Source organism: Taudactylus pleione, unplaced genomic scaffold (assembly GCF_031769625.1).
Source record: "Taudactylus pleione unplaced genomic scaffold, aTauple2 ptg000250l, whole genome shotgun sequence".
In the NCBI taxonomy this organism is placed as follows: Eukaryota; Metazoa; Chordata; class Amphibia; order Anura; family Myobatrachidae; genus Taudactylus; species Taudactylus pleione.
In genome coordinates, this window is record NW_028284652.1 from 11,829,739 (window position 1) to 11,847,284 (window position 17,546).

General features: G+C 49.3%; 1 protein-coding gene across 1 annotated transcript in view; it reads left to right on the top strand.

Moving 5' to 3' along the window:
* The window catches only part of POLR2G (RNA polymerase II subunit G), a 23,251-nt gene extending 8,915 nt beyond the window's left edge, over positions 1-14,336 (top strand). The window contains exons 5-8 of the mRNA XM_088480107.1: positions 6,473-6,538; positions 12,733-12,804; positions 13,121-13,154; positions 13,590-14,336. Coding sequence (XP_088336233.1) covers positions 6,473-6,538; positions 12,733-12,804; positions 13,121-13,154; positions 13,590-13,603 — 186 coding nt within the window. The 3' untranslated portion in view covers positions 13,604-14,336. The remainder of the gene's footprint in view (positions 1-6,472; positions 6,539-12,732; positions 12,805-13,120; positions 13,155-13,589) is intronic.
* The last annotated feature ends 3,210 nt before the right edge of the window (positions 14,337-17,546 follow it).

The window sequence follows — 17,546 nt, forward strand, 5'->3', positions numbered from 1 at the left end:
ATGCCAGTTTAGTTGCCACTCAAGAACACTCAAACCTCCTCTTCCAATCCTGAAAAGGTGTTGGGTCATGTGGCTTGGTGTTTTGTTTGTAAACAAAACCTCCCTTTAGTCACAATTTTGGGGGTCAATCCAATTAGGTGCGAACTGCGAGGTGCTATTTTCTCTTCAAATTCGCATAGCAAATGCATTTTGCAATCCAATTAGCAACTCACATCAAATCAGTCAGACTGAATACGCATCTTTCCATTCGCACCTCCCTGATGGTGAGAGATAGAGAGGAAAATCTTTATTTCTCCTTCATCCACTAGGGGACACTGGAGCTTCATGACAGTGGGGTATAGACGGTGGGTTGAGTTGAGCCTGGCACTTTAAAAATCTACAAGTGTGACTGGCTCCTCCCCCTCTATGCCCCATCAGCCCCAGTTTTTAGAATGTGCCCGAGTAGAGCCGGTGCACAGGGCTGTCACCAGCCCTTAAATTAATTTTTATATTTGTAAAAGAAAGAATCAAGCAAGAGGACAGGCAGACTGTTGGCTGTGACAGTCTGCCTGCATCGTGGGAGCCGCCAGAGAGGGGACCACACGGCTACTGCAGCCTGTGTCCGGTCACCCTATGGAGGGGAGGCTGCTTTGGCAGTTAAGGAGTCATCAGACTCAGCGGGGCCCGCCACAGCTAACACTGGCTTGTGTTCCGGGTCCCCGCTCTCCCCTCACTGCCCAGCGCTCTGGCCGCAGCAGCCCGGTAAGTAGCACACCTCTCCTGACTAGCAGGAGAGGTGAAAATAATATGCTGGGTCTGTTAACAGCGCGCGGCTGTCAGTGCCACGCTGGTGTTTGCGGAGAACACCGGCGCTGGCTGTTAGGTGCACTCGGCAGTGGCGGTCCTACCTGTGCGTGCTGGTGCTTGTGTAAAAGGCACCGGCACGTTTATAACTGGCGGCGGTCGTGCCGCTGGCCCCCCGCAGTCAGCGCGGCTGGGCTGACTACATTACTGTAAGCCGCGCGCAAATCATAGCGGCGGCCATTAGGAAGGTGGCGCGTATAGGTCCCTCCTTAACACTGCCTGGGAGAAGTTTGGCGCGCTCTGGAAGGGAGTGGCGCCTCATCAGAGCTAGAGACTCCCTGAAGGCACTGATCGGAGGGGGAGAGAGCTGACCGCTTCTACAGGGGGTCTGTAATTACAGAAGGTAGTTTTAACTACCTTCTGGTTTCTATGAGTAGCATTATTAACAATATTCTGTTCCTCCCTTATATTGCACTGTCTGCCCCTGTTACTGAGCTGCATTATTATTGCAATTCTGCTCCTCCTATATTGCTCTGCCTGCATCTTGAGTAGCATTATTATTGAAATTCTGCTTCTCCCTATACTCCTGCATTCCTGAGTTGTATGTGGTGTCTGTCTGTGAGTACATGATGACATCCAGGACAGAAAAAGCTGCTTCACAAAAGCTGTTTGCCTGCACTAAGTGCAGGAAAAAATGTACCCATGCTCGCTCTGAAGGGTCTTCCCTGTGCGAGACGTGTGAAGCAGAGAGTGCTAGCACGCAGTCTGTCACTCCCTCCTTCATAAATAGTTTGGAAGGGGTCATGGCGGATCTTTCTTCTGAATTAGCCGCTTCCCGTAGGGAACGGGAGGCCGCCAGAGATCTACCTAGCACATCTCACCCTTCTTTTCTAGCAACAGAACCAGCGTGGGCTCAGAATTTAGTCCGCTCGGTGAATAGCCTTGCTCAGGTGATGGGTTCTGCGTCTAAAGCTCCTGAAGCTACGGTAAGTCGCTCATCTAAGAGGAGGGCTCTTCCGGCGGTTCTCCAGTCGGATGAGGATTCGGCAGCGGGTCACTCGTCTCAGGAGGAAGGGAAGATGCTGGACGAATCAGACGTAGAGACTTACTCACAAGAACCTGAGGCAATGCAAGGTATTGATGCACTCATCCTAGCGGTAAGGGAAGTTCTTAAGATTTCTGGCCAGGAAGCTCCAGAATCGTTAGAAGACTCCTTATTTGCCAGGTCACAGAAGATTGCTGTCACATTCCCTGTTTCTCTCCAGTTGGACGAACAGATGACGGCAGCCTGGCAGAATCCGGACCGTAAATTCCAAATTCCTAAGCGTTTTTTCTCTCTTTACCCATTTCCTGCGGAAAATAGGAAGAGGTGGGAGACCCAGCCGCCTGTGGATTCTTCGGTTTCTCGGTTGTCAAAGAAGACAACGTTACCTGTTCCAGGAGCTACTACATTGAAGGAAACCTCAGAGCGGAGATTAGAAACCACTTTGAAATCCATTTATACAGCCGCAGGTGCACTTCTCCGGCCGGCCTTGGAAGGATCTTGGGTCAACAAGGCTGTGGAAAAATGGGCGGAACAATTGACTGAGGGTCTTAAATCCAACACTCCGCGGGCAGATCTGATTACCTTGGCAGAACATATTCAGGAATCTTCAGTATACTTAGGAGACGTCTCCAGAGATATCGGCCAGGTAGGCGCTAGGATTTCTGCTTCGGTGGTCTCTGCTCGCCAGGCACTTTGGCTTCGTGCCTGGCAAGCGGATGCTGAGTCAAAAAGAGCAGTGGAAGCTCTTCCTTTCACAGGTGATATTTTATTTGGTCCAGAGCTGGACAAGTGGATCTCGCTGGCCACTGGAGGTAAGAGTACTTTTCTACCTTCATCAGCACCTCCTCCGCGTCGCTCGTTTAGGGGACCTTCCTTTCATTCCTTTCGAGCATCTGCAAGATTTCAGGGACGATCGCGAGGTTAGTCTTCAGCGGGGCGAGGAGGCCGTGCTAGAGGACGTCAAGCGAATAATGCCCGCCGTCCAGATCCCAAGCCAGCAGACAAGCCTGTGGCATGACGGGCTCCCATCCCATCTCGGAAATCCGAAGGTGGGGGCTCGTCTCCAGCGTTTCTCGGAGGTTTGGAGACGGACTTCTCCAGACACTTGGGTTCGGAATCTGGTATCTCAAGGATACAAGATCGAGTACGCTTTCACTCCTCCTGTGCGTTATTTTACAACAGGTTTGCCCGTCGATCCCTTGAAGCAACTAATTTTACGTCAAGCGATCGAGAAACTTTTGCTGGCCGAGGTTCTTGCGGCGGTTCCCACTGCACAAAGACAACAAGGGTTTTACTCAAACCTTTTTGTGGTTCCAAAACCGGATGGGTCAGTCAGACCCATTCGGAATCTGAAATCCTTGAACCAGTATCTTTCATTTCACAGGTTCAAGATGTAGTCTCTACATTCTGTCATTGCGGGACTAGAGGCAGGAGAGTTTCTGGTGTCGATAGATATCAAGGACGCCTATCTGCATGTCCCAATTTGGGTTCCTCACCAGGCCTTCCTCAGATTTGCCATCAGGGAAGCTCATTACCAGTTTCAGGCCCTGCCATTCGGTCTCTCGTCATCTCCCAGGGTATTCACCAAAGTGATGGCCGTCATGGTGTCTCACTTGCGCTCTCGGGGGGTGACGATAGTTCCGTACCTAGACGATTTACTCATCAAGGCTCCGACGGCAGAAGTCCTTTTACACCAAGTGTCCCTTACACATCAGATTCTCATTCAACACGGATGGATTGTGAACTTCCAGAAGTCTCAGTTGATGCCGTCCCAGAGACTTCAGTTCCTAGGAATGATTCTAGACACTGTTCTGCTTCTTATATTCTTGCCAAGGGACAAGGCCATAGCCATACAGGAGCTGGTTCGTCTGGTGCTCAGACCCAGGAAAGTGTCTGCATCCGTCTCCTGGGGAAAATGGTGGCTTCTTTCGAGGCCATTCAATTCGGCAGATTTCACTCCAGAATTTTTCAACTGGATCTTCTGTCTCAATGGTCCGGGTCCCACCTACAGATGCATCGGCTGGTGCGTCTGTCTCCCCGGACCCGTATATCCTTGCTCTGGTGGCTTTGAACGGAGCATCTGTTAGCGGGTCGACGCTTCGGAATTTGGAATTGGCCCTTGGTCACCACGGACGCCAGCCTCCGCGGATGGGGAGCGGTGGTTCTGGGCAATCGCTTCCAGGGGCTTTGGTCGCAGCAGGAATCCCTATTACCAATCAATGTTCTCGAACTGCGGGCAGTCTACAGAGCTTTGATACAGGCTGCTCCTCTGTTACGAGGACTTCCGGTTCGGATACAATCCGACAACGCCACGGCAGTGGCATACATAAATCGCCAAGGAGGAACCCGCAGTCGTCTGGCAATGAGAGAAGCCAGTCGCATCCTTCTGTGGGCAGAAAGACATGTAGAGGTAATTTCCACAGTGTTTATTCCGGGAGTCGACAACTGGGAAGCTGACTACCTCAGTCGTCAGAATCTTCATCCCGGGGAGTGGTCCCTTCATCCCGAGGTCTTTCATCAACTGGTTTGCAGATGGGGGAAACCACAGATAGACCTGATGGCATCACGGATAAATCATCAACTACCCCTTTACTGCTCCAGGACCATGGATCCGGCAGCGGTGGGAGCACATGCTTTACTGATCCCCATGGCCGTACAGCATTGTGTACCTGTTCCCACCGTTTCTGCTTCTCCCTCGGATTCTCAAGCGGATCAAACGAGCGTCGTCCACCGTCATCCTAGTGGCTCCGGATTGGCCTCATCGGGTTTGGTACTCCGATCTATTATTCCTTCTGGCAGACGAACCTTGGCCTCTTCCGCTACGATCGGACCTTATACAACAGGGTCCATGTGTGTACCCGGATTTACGGCGGCTTCATTTAACGGCGTGGCTATTGAGACCGCCATCCTAAGAAGCCATGGTGTTCCTAGGTCGGTCATTCCTACCATGCTTAGGGCTAGAAAACCGGTAACATCAGCGCATTATCATCGCATTTGGAGGGCTTATATCTCCTGGTGTGAAGGTCGTGGATCTTCCACTTCCTCTTTTCATTTACCACATCTTCTTCTTTTTCTTCAAAAAGGCCTTGATGCGGGCTTACGCTTGGGATCGCTTAAAGTGCAGATTTCTGCTCTTTCTATTTTTTTCCAGCGTAATCTAGCTCTGATTCCAGAGGTTCAGACCTTTTTTCAAGGGGTACTTAGAATTCAGCCCCCCTTTGTGCCACCCACGGCTCCTTGGGACCTGAATCTTGTTTTATCTTTTCTTCAGTCATCCACCTTTGAGCCTTTGCAGGAGGTGGAACTGAAGTATTTGACTTGGAAGATGATCCTTTTATTGGCCCTGGCTTCGGCCAGACGAGTGTCTGAACTTGGAGCCTTGTCCTGCCGTTCCCCTTACTTGATTTTTCACGAAGATCGGGCGGAACTTCGTACCCGCCCTTCCTTTTTGCCCAAGGTGGTCTCGGAGTTTCATCTGAATCAGCCGATTGTAGTGCCAGCGTTGTCTGACTCTTCCGGGGATTCTCACTCCTTGGATGTGGTTCGGGCACTTCGCATTTATGTGTTCCGTACTGAGGGGCTACGTAAATCAGAGGCTCTGTTCTTCCTTTATGATGCTAATCGGCGTGGCTGGCCTGCGTCTAAGCAAACTTTGGCCAGGTGGATTCGTCTGACTATTCGTCAGGCATATGTTGCTTCTGCTCGACCACCGCCGGTATCCATTTCTGCACATTCTACGCGCTCTGTGGGTACTTCTTGGGCGGCACGTAGAGGTGTCTCAGCTTCACAGCTTTGTAGGGCAGCGACGTGGTCTTCGGTTCATACTTTTGTACGTTTCTACAGATTTGACACTTTTGCGGCTTCTGCTTCAAATTTTGGTCGCAGTGTCTTGCAGGGCGTTCAGCACTCTCCCCCCCAGGAGGGTAGCTTTGGGACGTCCCCACTGTCATGAAGCTCCGGTGTCCCCTAGTGGATGCAGGAGAAAACAGGATTTTGGTACTTAACCGATAAATCCATTTCTCCGATTCCACAGGGGACACTGGACGCCCACCCAGTGCTTCTTGCCTGTTCTCAGTTACTTGTTCTGCTTCAGTTCTGTTGCAGTTTGGTCTGTTTTCCCTGTGTGACTGTTTATCCCTGCAGCCTGCTGTGTTCTTGCAGTGTGTCAGTATGTTGGATTGTTTCTTTTCCTGTTCTCCTTCTCTGTTCTTCTTCTCTGTTCTTCAGTCTGTTTTCCGTCTCCTCTCGGGCTCAGTTCTTTAAAACTGGGGCTGATGGGGCATAGAGGGGGAGGAGCCAGTCACACTTGTAGATTTTTAAAGTGCCAGGCTCAACTCAACCCACCGTCTATACCCCACTGTCATGAAGCTCCAGTGTCCCCTGTGGAATCGGAGAAATGGATTTATCGGTAAGTACCAAAATCCTGTTTTTTTAAGGTTTAAATGTTGCTTTTTTCTGATCTACATTTAAGAGATTATAAATGTTCTTTTTTGTAGTGGCGTTCCTTTAACTTGTTTGTGCATAATATTGTGTCTTGTGTAACCAGGCAAATATTTCTACATATTTATTTTTACAAATTGTATTCCACCGTCCTCTACATTTCCATATTTGTGTCTATCCTAAAACGTCTTTTATTTATTTCAGTCCATTCCATCTGAAATGGAGTTTGATCCCAATTCGAATCCGCCGTGTTATAAAACTGTAGATGAGGTAAGAAATATCTATATCTATTGCTGAATAAAGTACACATCTCCTATGTGTAGACTTACAATGTAGTTGTCTATATTGTACAATAGTATAGCAACCAAGCAGACATTTCTTCAATAATATACTTTGCTCTATATTGGCTGATGCATCACTGGATGCTATAGATTAAGGCACCTTTTGCTATTAAATTAGTCTAGAATTGCTGAACAAGATAAAGTAGCGGTATGGCCTTTAATTAAACAACAACCAACTTTGTATGGCAGAAACTATTGATCGAGATTGTGGAACAGAATGGAAGGAGATCAAATCAAGATGGGAGCAGTTAGCTGGTGATCTAACATTGGATGTCTCAGATGTGCACTTTTGTACCACAATCTTCCTGCATCAGTATAGCAGGAACCAAGTATAGCTACTCTGTGATGTTGGAGGAACACTAACCCTATAACTGCCTCTATCTCCTTCCTGAAATCATTCTATCACATACAGCTCTGTCCTCACAAACACAATCGCCCGAGTGGCCAGGTTTTTGCCACCCACAATATCGCACACTAATAGCTGTAAATGCTATGTGCTGCTCGAAACTTTTTTTTTCTACTTCAGGGTCCATAGGGTATCCACAGGATACCTTGGGTATAGGTGATGACGTCAGTCTTCAGGCACCACAGAGTTAAAGTTTTCAGCCTCCCAGGATGCATCTGGGTCCCTCTCCTATACCCCGCCCCCGGGCCAAGGCATCTCAGTTTCGTTGGTGCCTGGCCGGAGTCGGAGGCACTGTGCAGAGGGGGGCTGTGAAGAGCCCCTGAAGTTTCTTTTAAAGGCAGAGCTGGCTGCACATCTGGGAGTACAGCATGGACAGTCAGTACTGACGTCCATGCTGTCTCCCCTACACCCCGCCGGTACCAGAACGCCGGTACTGATCCGGGGATGCTGGTAGACATCTGGGGTCACGGCTAGCAGTGTCCCCAGATGTTTTGGACCATGGCCGGATCCAAGGGGATAGCAGGTAAGCAGCGGGGTCCCACGGTGGGTCCCCGCTGATCACATGGTCCTGAGTCCCCAGGCAGGGGGCTCCCTGGGGACTGGCTGCAGCGTGGAGCCAGGCGACCAACCTGCACTTCCACTACCCCCTGGGACAGCGGGCCGCTGCTGAGCGGCATGCGCTGCGGCGTCCCAGGGGTTAAATGCATGCCAGGGGAGTGCGCTTTCCCTGTCTCACAGCCGGCGCCTCCCCTGCTGCACACAGCCTCTCTGCTCTGCCTGATTGGCCACAGTGTGTAGCTGTCCTCCCCAGGCCGGCCTCCTTCATCCTCTGCTCCTCGGTGGCCATCTTTAAAGCATGGTGAACGCTGCTGGAAGCCTGTGAGCGATGGCATTGCGGTCTGGGTCCCCCAGCATACCTCTCCTCTGTTTGTTACAGGTCAGTGTATGCAGCGCTGAGTCCTACCAACCTGAGGGTCTGAGTATTTGAGAACCAGCGCTAATAGTGCAGGGATTTGTTTCTTCTGCATTGTATGTGACTGAACTGCTAGCCTGCTGTCTGTACTTTCACTTTCTACTGTCAGCTTTATTACTGTCCCTGATCTTGCTCTGCTCAAAGCCCTTGCGGTGTGCAGGGTGTTATTCACACTATACCAATACGTATAGGTGTGAGTGTCACATACTTACCATCATGTCTGAGACTGACTTTCCTCTCCAGCTCATGTGTACTAAATGTAAGGTACCAATAGCGGAGGGGGAGGGTAACGCGGAGGAGTTATGTCCCCAGTGCCTGGCACTGTCACGGCCGATTATGGTCACGGTCCCGGTACAGGAACCTCCCTGGGCTTGTTTCGCTAAGGCGCTTATAACCCTTGTGGGCCAGCTAGCTCCGCCACCTGCGTTTACCCAGACGGGTTTGTCCCAGCAGTCAGTGGTGTAGTCACCCATGCGGGAGTTCCCGAGACAATTGATGGTACCCCACAGTCTCCCTGTCCCTTCCCAGGTTTCTCCGGAGCCTGCGTGGGTTAATACTCTAACTACATCGGTTCAGCATTTGTCCGATGTTTTACAGGGGGAGTCTGTGTTGCGGCCTCATAACGGCCGGTGGCGTCTTTATCTGCTCCTTATGGGGATGACGATGAGACGTCAGATGGTGGGGAGATTCTGGATCTATCTGACCAAGAACCTCTCCGTACCAAAGAGCCGGACGCGAAGTCCAAGGTGTATATCCCTGGTCTTATTCGAGCGGTCCACTCTGCTTTAGTTATTGAGGATATTGATCCTTTGGTGGCCACATTCATATATGCCTTTTTAAGGATATTAAGGGTGAGGCTACGGTGTTCCCGCTTTCTGATCAATTAGTGGATCATTTAGAGGAGGCGTGGAAAAATCCAGGTAAACGGTTTCAGCCCCAGAGGCGCTTAGCCGTGGCTTATCCGTTTTGCGGTCAATTATTTTTCTAAGCGGGAATCCCCTACGCAAGTGGATTCACATGTCACACGCCTAGTCAAAAGTGCCACGTTGCCTATGCCTTCGATGTCATCCTTGAAGAATGTCACTGACCGCAAGGTGGAGATCTGCCTCAAATCCGTTTATTCCCTTGCAGGGAAGCATCCAGACCGGCTCTGGCCGTGTGTTGGGTAGCCAGAGCTATGGAGCGCTGGGCGGATAATTTGGAGGCGTCTTTGGACTCTGACTGTTCGGCTGAACAGACCGAGTTGGTGGGCAATCTCCGAGACTCGGCCACTTACATTAATGAAGCGGCCTTAGATATTTGTATGCTCACCTCTAGGATCTCCTCTGCAGCCGTGGCTGCTCGTCGCACCTCATGGTTGCGTTCTTGGAAAGCGGACGCGGATTCCAAAAAGGGATTAGAAGGTCTGGACAGGTACTATTTGGTCCAGATCTGGACAAAATTGTAGTTACGTTGGCAGCAGCAAAATCTGCATGTCTTCCGTCTGCTACGATTCCTTCTAGTGCTGGTGGGTCGTCCTTTCGGCCTCGCAGGGCCCAAGGTAGGCCTAAAGTACAGTCCTTTCCACGGCAGGCGCGGACCAAGAAATTGTCCAAGCCCAAGAAACAGGTCTGGAGTACCAGACGTCCGGCTCCTAGGTCAGATAACAAACCTGCGGCCTGACGGTCCAGGCCTCCTTTTGGGGGACCCCAAAGTGGGGGGCGCCTGCTTCAGTTCGCCCAGTGCTGGTCGAGGACTACGACAGACACTTGGGTTCAGGAGGTGGTCTCTCACGGGTATGCCCTCTCCTTTCGGGACAGGCCTTCCGCTAGACTAGAGCAAAGCCTCGGAACTGCGGAAGGTTTTGCACATTATGCTCCATGCCGGAGTTTCAGTGCATGTTCCAATTTCCCAGAGGGGCCTGGGTTTCTATTCCATTCTAATTTTGGTGCAGAAACCCAATGGGTCTTACCGTTCAATACTAAACCTGAAGGCCCTCAACAAGTCCTTGAGGGTGCCTCTGTTTCGGATGGAGACCCTGCGGTCCATTCTGGCACTGGAGCCTGGGGACTACATGGTGTCATTGGACATCCAGGACGCTTACCTGCATGTCCCTATTCTTTTGCGCCATCAGCAGTTCCTCAGATTGGCAATCTGCAACGAACATTTCCAGTTCCGGGCACTGCCTTTTGGCCTGGTGACTGCTCCACGGGTATTCACCAAGGTCATGGCGGCTCTCCTGCGGACGCAGGGAGTCTGACTGTTGCCTTATCTGGACGACCTCCTGTTGATAGCGGGGTCTCCAGAGCTTCTTTTACACCATCTGGATCTGACGATTGCGGTACTGCAACGTCACGGCTGGTTGACAAACTGGCAGAGGTCCACTCTCACCCCGTCTCAGAGGATCCTGCACCTCGGGGCCTTATTGGACTCCAGGCAGCAGTGGATCTTTGTGACGGAGGAAAAGATCCTTGCTTTGTAGTTGAGGGTGCGCAGTTGTCTGCAGTGTCGATACACTTTGCAAAGAGGTTATTGGGCTCAATGGTGTCGGTATTCGACATGGTGGAGTACGCCCAATTTCACTCCAAACCTCTGCTGCTATTGATCCGGTCCAGATGGAATGGATTGCCTCAGTGTCTCAAGTCCCAGACGATGGGGCTCACTCGGGATGTTCGCCTGTCTCTAACCTGGTGTTTTCAGACGACCCACCTCAACAAGGGTCGCCCGTTCTGGGTGGCGAACTGGGTCCTGTTAACAACGGACGCCAGTCTCCGGTGCTGGGGAGCTGTCACGGGTCCACACTTGTTTCAGGGCAGGTGGACTCGGGCGGTAGCGGAGCTTCCAATAAACATTTTTGAGCTCCATGCGGTGTCAAGAGCTCTCCAGCGGGCACAGCCGGTTCTCCAGGGTCACCCTGTGCAGGTCCCGTCGGACAGCGCCACCACGGTGGCCTATTTAAATCCCGAGTGGCCCAGACGGCACTGGTTCTCAGACCTCCAGAGTCTGTCAGTAGACGTTCCTCTGAGGTTACCATTACGACCGAATCTGCAGTCACATGGTCCTTGTCTTCACCCGGACCTGACTCGGTGTGGCTGTTGAAACGGTCATGCTAAGGTCCAGAGGGTTTTTCTGGCTCCGTGGTGCAAACCATACTAAGAGCTCGTAAACCTTCCTCGGCAAGAATCTACCATCGTGTGTGGCATACTTTCTTCCGGTGGTGTAGACCTAGAGGGTATTCCCTTAGGGAGTTCCGCCTGTCTGGGGTGTTGCCTTTCCTACAGGCTGGACTGGATCATGGGCTTCGCCTGGCTTCTCTGAAAGTGCAGGTGTCTGCCCTGTCAGTCTGGTTTCATCGTAGGATTGCTGCGCTCTCTGATGTGCACACCTTTATGCGAGGTGTTCTTCGCATTCAGCCACCTTTTGTTCCACCGGTGGCGCCTTGGAATTGGGCTGTGGTCCTGAGAGTTCTTCAGGGACCGCCGTTTGAACCACTGGACTCAGTGGACTTTAAATGGCTTACAGCTAAAACCATATTCCTTCTGGCCATTGCCTCAGCCAGAAGGGTTTCGGATTTAGGGGTGTCTCTCTTGTAGACCCCCTTTTCTGATTTTTCATAGGAATAGGGCCGTGCTTCGCACTCGTCCGGGATTCCTTCCCGAAGTGGTATCCAGTTTTCACATCAATGAAGAAATGGTTGTGCCGGTTTTCAATTCACCTGGACTTTCAGTGGGTGACGCCACTTGGGATGTTGTGCGGGTATTGAGAATTTATGTTGACCGCACTTCTTCTTTTAGGAAGTCGGACGCCTTGTTTGTCCTCTGTGGCTTCCGTAAAAAGGGTTGGCCTGCTTCAAAGTAGACTTTGGCAGGCTGGATTCGCATGGCAATTTCAGAAGCTTATCTTCGTGAAGGTCTTCCAGTTCCCTCCTTGGTGAGGGCTCATTCCAATAGGTCTGTGGGTCCTTCGTTTGCAGCTAGACGTGGTGCCTCTGCAGTTAAGATCTGCAAGGCTGCTACGTAGTCTTCTGTCTATACCTTTGTGAGGTATTACGCTTTTGACACCTTTGCCTCTCAGGATGCTTCCTTCGGGCGGCGGATTCTCCTCTCAGCACAGGAGCGTCCCCACCCTTAAAGGATACTGCTTTGGGACATCCCCAAGGTATCCTGTGGATACCCTATGGACCCTGAAGTAGAAAATATGAGATATGGTAAGAACTTACCCTTGTTATCTCTATTTCTACGAAGTCCATAGGGTTCCACAGGACTCCCGCCCTGTCGCACCTGTACTGCAGATGGGCTTTATTCTGGTCACCGGTTTTTCCGTCTCCCTATGGTGAGAATGTGATTCTTGTGAGTGTCCAGATTTTTTTTCTTCTCTCTCTTTCTTCTCCTCCTCCGGCCTATGGCTTGTGACGTAACTGAGATGCCTTGGCCCGGGGGCGGGGTATAGGAGAGGGACCCAGATGCATCCTGGGAGGCTGAAAACTTTCTCTGTGGTGCCTGAAGACTGACGTCATCACCTATACCCAAGGTATCCTGTGGAACCCTATGGACTTCGTAGAAATAGAGATAACAAGGGTAAGTTCTTACCGTATCTCATATTATTGGGCTGACTAGTTTACATTATCACAGCTGATTTAAGAAACGTTCTCATGGATAAGGAGGTAATGAAGATACACTGACCCTAAAAACATACCTTCAATATAATAGGATGAGCCCTGTATTTGTGTGTAATAAACAATAATGTGTTAAATTCTATTTTCTAGGATGTGGTCATTCAGCAGGATGATGAAATTCGGCTCAAAATTGTTGGAACCAGAGTAGATAAGAACGACATAGTAAGTGGGACAGGTTTTGTTTTTGTTCTCTAAGCTTTACACAGAACCTTACAAGAAAATGGACACAGTTGAAGCATTAGTTAAGTTAAGCTTTCTAAGCAGGCCTCTTTCAGGGGAAAAAGGTATTTTCATTTCTGTTAAGAAGTAAAATGAAAATAAGAAAAACTGAATATATTGGTGTAATATACAGAAGGCTCCATTGAGATGTTAGGAAAGATTTATTTGTATATTTATTTAGGTTTCAAGGTTACACATTTTGCAATTATACATTTAAGTTACATAATTTCAGTGTGGGTTTTTCCACTTTCTTTTACAGTTTGCGATTGGCTCCCTGATGGACGATTACCTGGGTGAGTCTCTGATTGAAGTCATGTGTAGTAGAAATGAGTGTGCAGCTGTACGTGAATAGAGAATAACTTTCAGGCATCGGAATGCTTGATCCCAATGTTTGTGGTCTGACGTGCACAGTGCATCAGTTATTTTATGTTCTAAAGATATGTACAATGTACTCCCTACAGTAAAATGGAAGGCCATTCGAAGCAATGAAAGGAGTTTTGTAACTATAAGAAAACATAGAACTCCTACACTATATTTTTTTTTTTTTTTTTTCATGTAAAGATGGTAGTTCAATAAGCAATCACTAATGACACAGTATTTGTTGCTTTGGGTATGTCAAGTACTTAGAGCTGAAATAATTACCAAGGTATGTTGTGTAGCGTGTCCATGGAAGCTTTCTATCTATATAGAAAAAACCTCTAAAGCGTATTCTCTCTCTTCTCTTACAGGTCTAGTCAGCTGATGTGGGTACAGCTGCAACTCTGGCCTTACGACAAAATGATTTTCATGTTCTGTATATTGTTTACTAGTTCATACATTTAATCTGCTGTCCTCACACAGCAGACCATGATGCTATATCATTTATATGATATTTGAAATTGTGAATACTATTTGAGTCAGAATCTTATTTTTATTAAAGAAACTGGTAGAAAACATACACAAAACCCATCAATGAATGTGTTTATTTTACAGCTTTGTATCCCACTGTACTACAGCTATCAATGAGTGAGTGTCGCAGGTGGAACATTACAAACTGCTTGCTATAAGGGTCTGATCCATAAGTGATAAGATATATATTCTCTCCCCACACCACGCCAAAAAAACAACTAATGTACATAAAGCTACTGGGCTGTTTTTCAGCGGACTTGTAAAAAAAAAAAAGCTGTTGGCTCAGCTACCGTCTTGTGTACAGAGGAGCCCACTGCTGGCATCTCGCATCTGCCACTCACGTACATAAGCGGAAAACATCAGGAACAACTGCCGCACATCGGTTGGACCTCTGAGAAACCATTTGCTGTTTTAGAGCTGCTCTCCTAAGACGCCGGGGCCTCTCCAGCTGCAAATTTACTCTGGCTGACTATAGAGAACTCCCACAAAATGGTCCCAACATGCCTGCATTTTTCATCCCCCATTACCTTCCCCCAAACACTTACTACCTGTCAATCACTTTGCAAATAAATCATCTGCGTCCGCAATTGCTAGTCATTTGCTGTTCATACGACTTTGGCGCATGCGCAGTGGCAAAAAATTGCTACACTATATCTGACATTGCATGCGTGTCTGAATCAGGCTTACAGTGATTCTTTTGTTGGAACAGAGACCTTCAGTACTTCTTAGGTGATGGAAAATGTTGGCGTATGGAGAAGGTGATAGAGAGCGGTGCAGATGCTGCATGGTCATTAATCTCATTATTATGCATGTGCTACGTAGTTCGGTTATGTTCTCTCTAGGTATTTCCTAGCAGCGGACAGCCATGCAAAGCAACAGAGCGGATGCAAGCATGGACAACAGAGTAGAACTGTACCGCTCTATCCTCCTTATGTGCTTTAGTACCTAGATCAGGTTAATAAAAAAACAGACAAACCATAAATCTCCCTTACCAGCAGTTTTCCAAGTCTCCAAAATACAATTCACACTACAGTTTTTACAAGTATTTTCCCACAGTATTTGGCAGCTGCTCCTCTCGATGATCAAAGCTATAAAAGATTTAGAATAGACACCAAAAACAAGAATCAGGAAGATGAGGCCTTTTTGGGTTTCTCTAGCAACAAAGCCACGTATCAAAAAACAAGAGATATGGTAAGAACTTACCTTTGTTATCTCTGTTTCTACGAAGTCCATAGGGTCCACAAGGTTGACCTTGGGGTATAGGTTGGGAACCAAATCCGGGCACCACGCCGTTAAAGCTTTTAGCTCCCAGGATGCACTTGGGTCCACTCTCCCTATAACCCCACCCCCAGCCAGAGGCACCTCAGTTTGTAAGTAGCCAAAGGCCGGAGGAGGAGAGAAAGAGAGAAAACTGGAACACTCAATAACCATACTCACAGAAATGGGAGACGGAAAACCGGTGACCAGTCACACAGCCCATTTGAAGCCAGGCGCGTCAGGGCGGGCGCCCTGTGGACCCTATGGACTTCGTAGAAACAGAGATAACAAAGGTAAGTTCTTACCATATCTCTTGTTTTCTACTTCAGGGTCCATAGGGGGTCCACAGGGTTGACCTTGGGGATGTCCCAAAGCAGTTCAACCAAGGGAGGGGACGCTCCTGTGCTGAGAGGAGAATCCGCCGCCAAAAAGGAAGCATCCTGAGAGGCAAAGGAAAACAATGCCTAGAACCTTAAAAAGGTGTGGACAGAAGACCACGTGGCCACCTAGCAAGGCAAAACAGCCAAGGCGCCACAGCGAGCCACCCACGAGGGTTACATGGCCCGAGAAAAAACAAGCAGCAACAACAGAAAGGCCTACCCATGGGTAGGCCCCTGAAGAAGACATACGAGGCCGTCCAGCCAACATATGGCCATAGGCCGGCCATCCTTTCCTGTTAAAACCAGAAATCTCAGACCACCAAATGAGTCCGATTTCCGTCAGGAACTTGAATGGATCACATAAATACACAGAGGCCGGACCACAGTCAATGAGGCCACACCAGCTGAGAGGACTGGGGACTGAATGGCCGCACCATAAGTTCCAGAATAATATGAAACCTGAAAATCACTAAGAAGAAACACAGGGTGAGAGCAACTGACACCCTGACAAGATGCCCTCCAGAAGAGGGAGCCACATGAGAACGCTCCCAATTCCGACACTCACCTGGTTGATATAAACTCCCTGATAGAAAGAGAGAAAGCCAAAGCAATAGACCATGTAATGGCTATCACAACCAGCGGTTCCATTAACTTTCCCCGGAGTTAACGAAGAACCACTCCTAACTCCCAAGGAGTCCCTAGGGAGGACAAATGGAGGCATAATCCAGAAAACACTCCAAAGGATGAACTGGATATCAGAGCGGAGCAATTCCATATCCTAATCATACTGACAGTGTAGAGATCTGCACTGTCAGGAAGGCCAGGCCGAGGGTGAAACCCAAGCCAGCCGGAAGGAATGCCAGAATATCTGGAACACCAGAGGATCGTATCGATAGGTATAATACCATAAGAATTATGGCTGCCACAGTTTGTGGTAGGTCCCAGCAAAAGCTGATCCATGTGCTCCAATCATTCCAACGATGACAAAGCCAGGGAAGCCGTAAGACCACTGTAGGGACGTAGTCAAAGACAAACGACCCAGGTCCAAGGCAAACCCCAGGACCCTGAGACAACAGGTCTGGGTAGTGAAGCATCAGGAATGGAGTATCGATGGAGAGACTCCGAAAAACCAAGTACCCCTGACATCTGGGGCAATCAGGAGCCACCAGCAGGAAAGCATCTCTGTCTCGATTGAAACACTTCCCTCGAGGAAGAATGGAGACTGGAGAACACAGGTACGCAAATTGGAAGAACCACTTCACCGACAAAGAGTCACTGAAGGTTGCTTCAGAATCCCCAGAGTTGGACTGTAACACCATAGTGTGATAGAGTCAGAAGGCCATGAGTGTCACCTCAGGAGGCCCCCCCCCCCCTGCTCACCAGGAGATGAAACCTTTCGGGGAAGAGACTAGTCCCCGGGATGCACGTCGTAACGGCTGAGGACTCCCGCTTCCCAATGGAGAGCACCTGAAATGAACACTGTCGAGATGGTCGGGAGGAGACCCTCAGACAATATCCGAATGTATGACATACCTGACATTGCCACCCAACGAACAGTATTGCTAAAAAGGAAGCCACTGTTCTGACCCTGTCGGACTGAACTTTTTCAGGTTCACCGGGAAACAAGGGCTATGCCAGAGTGAAGGCCCAAGACAGGCTAAAGTTCCAACAAGTTAATTGACAGGGTGGAATCGACAGACATCCAATTGCACTGAAATGGATGCGAACCAGACACTGTCCTTAGCAAAGAATACCCTGGACGAGATGGTCGTAGTCACCCGAAAAGGGACCGACTTGCCGCCGGGGAGAGCAGCATCGTTAGAACAGTGATCAAACAGAAATAACTTGTTCCATCTGGAGATAAGCCAATTATGGAAAGGCCTGGAATGGAACTAAGCCCATTCCACCCTTCCAAAGGCAGACACTGAATAGTGGACCATGCATCCCAGAGTGCAAAGACATATGTCGACTGCGCAGACATCCATGTACTCCTAATGGAAGAGTGGAGATGCCGTCATACTCCAGAAGAATTCTCAGATTCTGAGAATCCAGCAGGGCTTCTAGGTGAAGAATACCCAGAGAGGGATGCAGGGAGGACTTTTTCCCCATTGATTAAACGTCTGCACCCTGAAGAAGCCACAGTCAACCTGACCCGGCTGT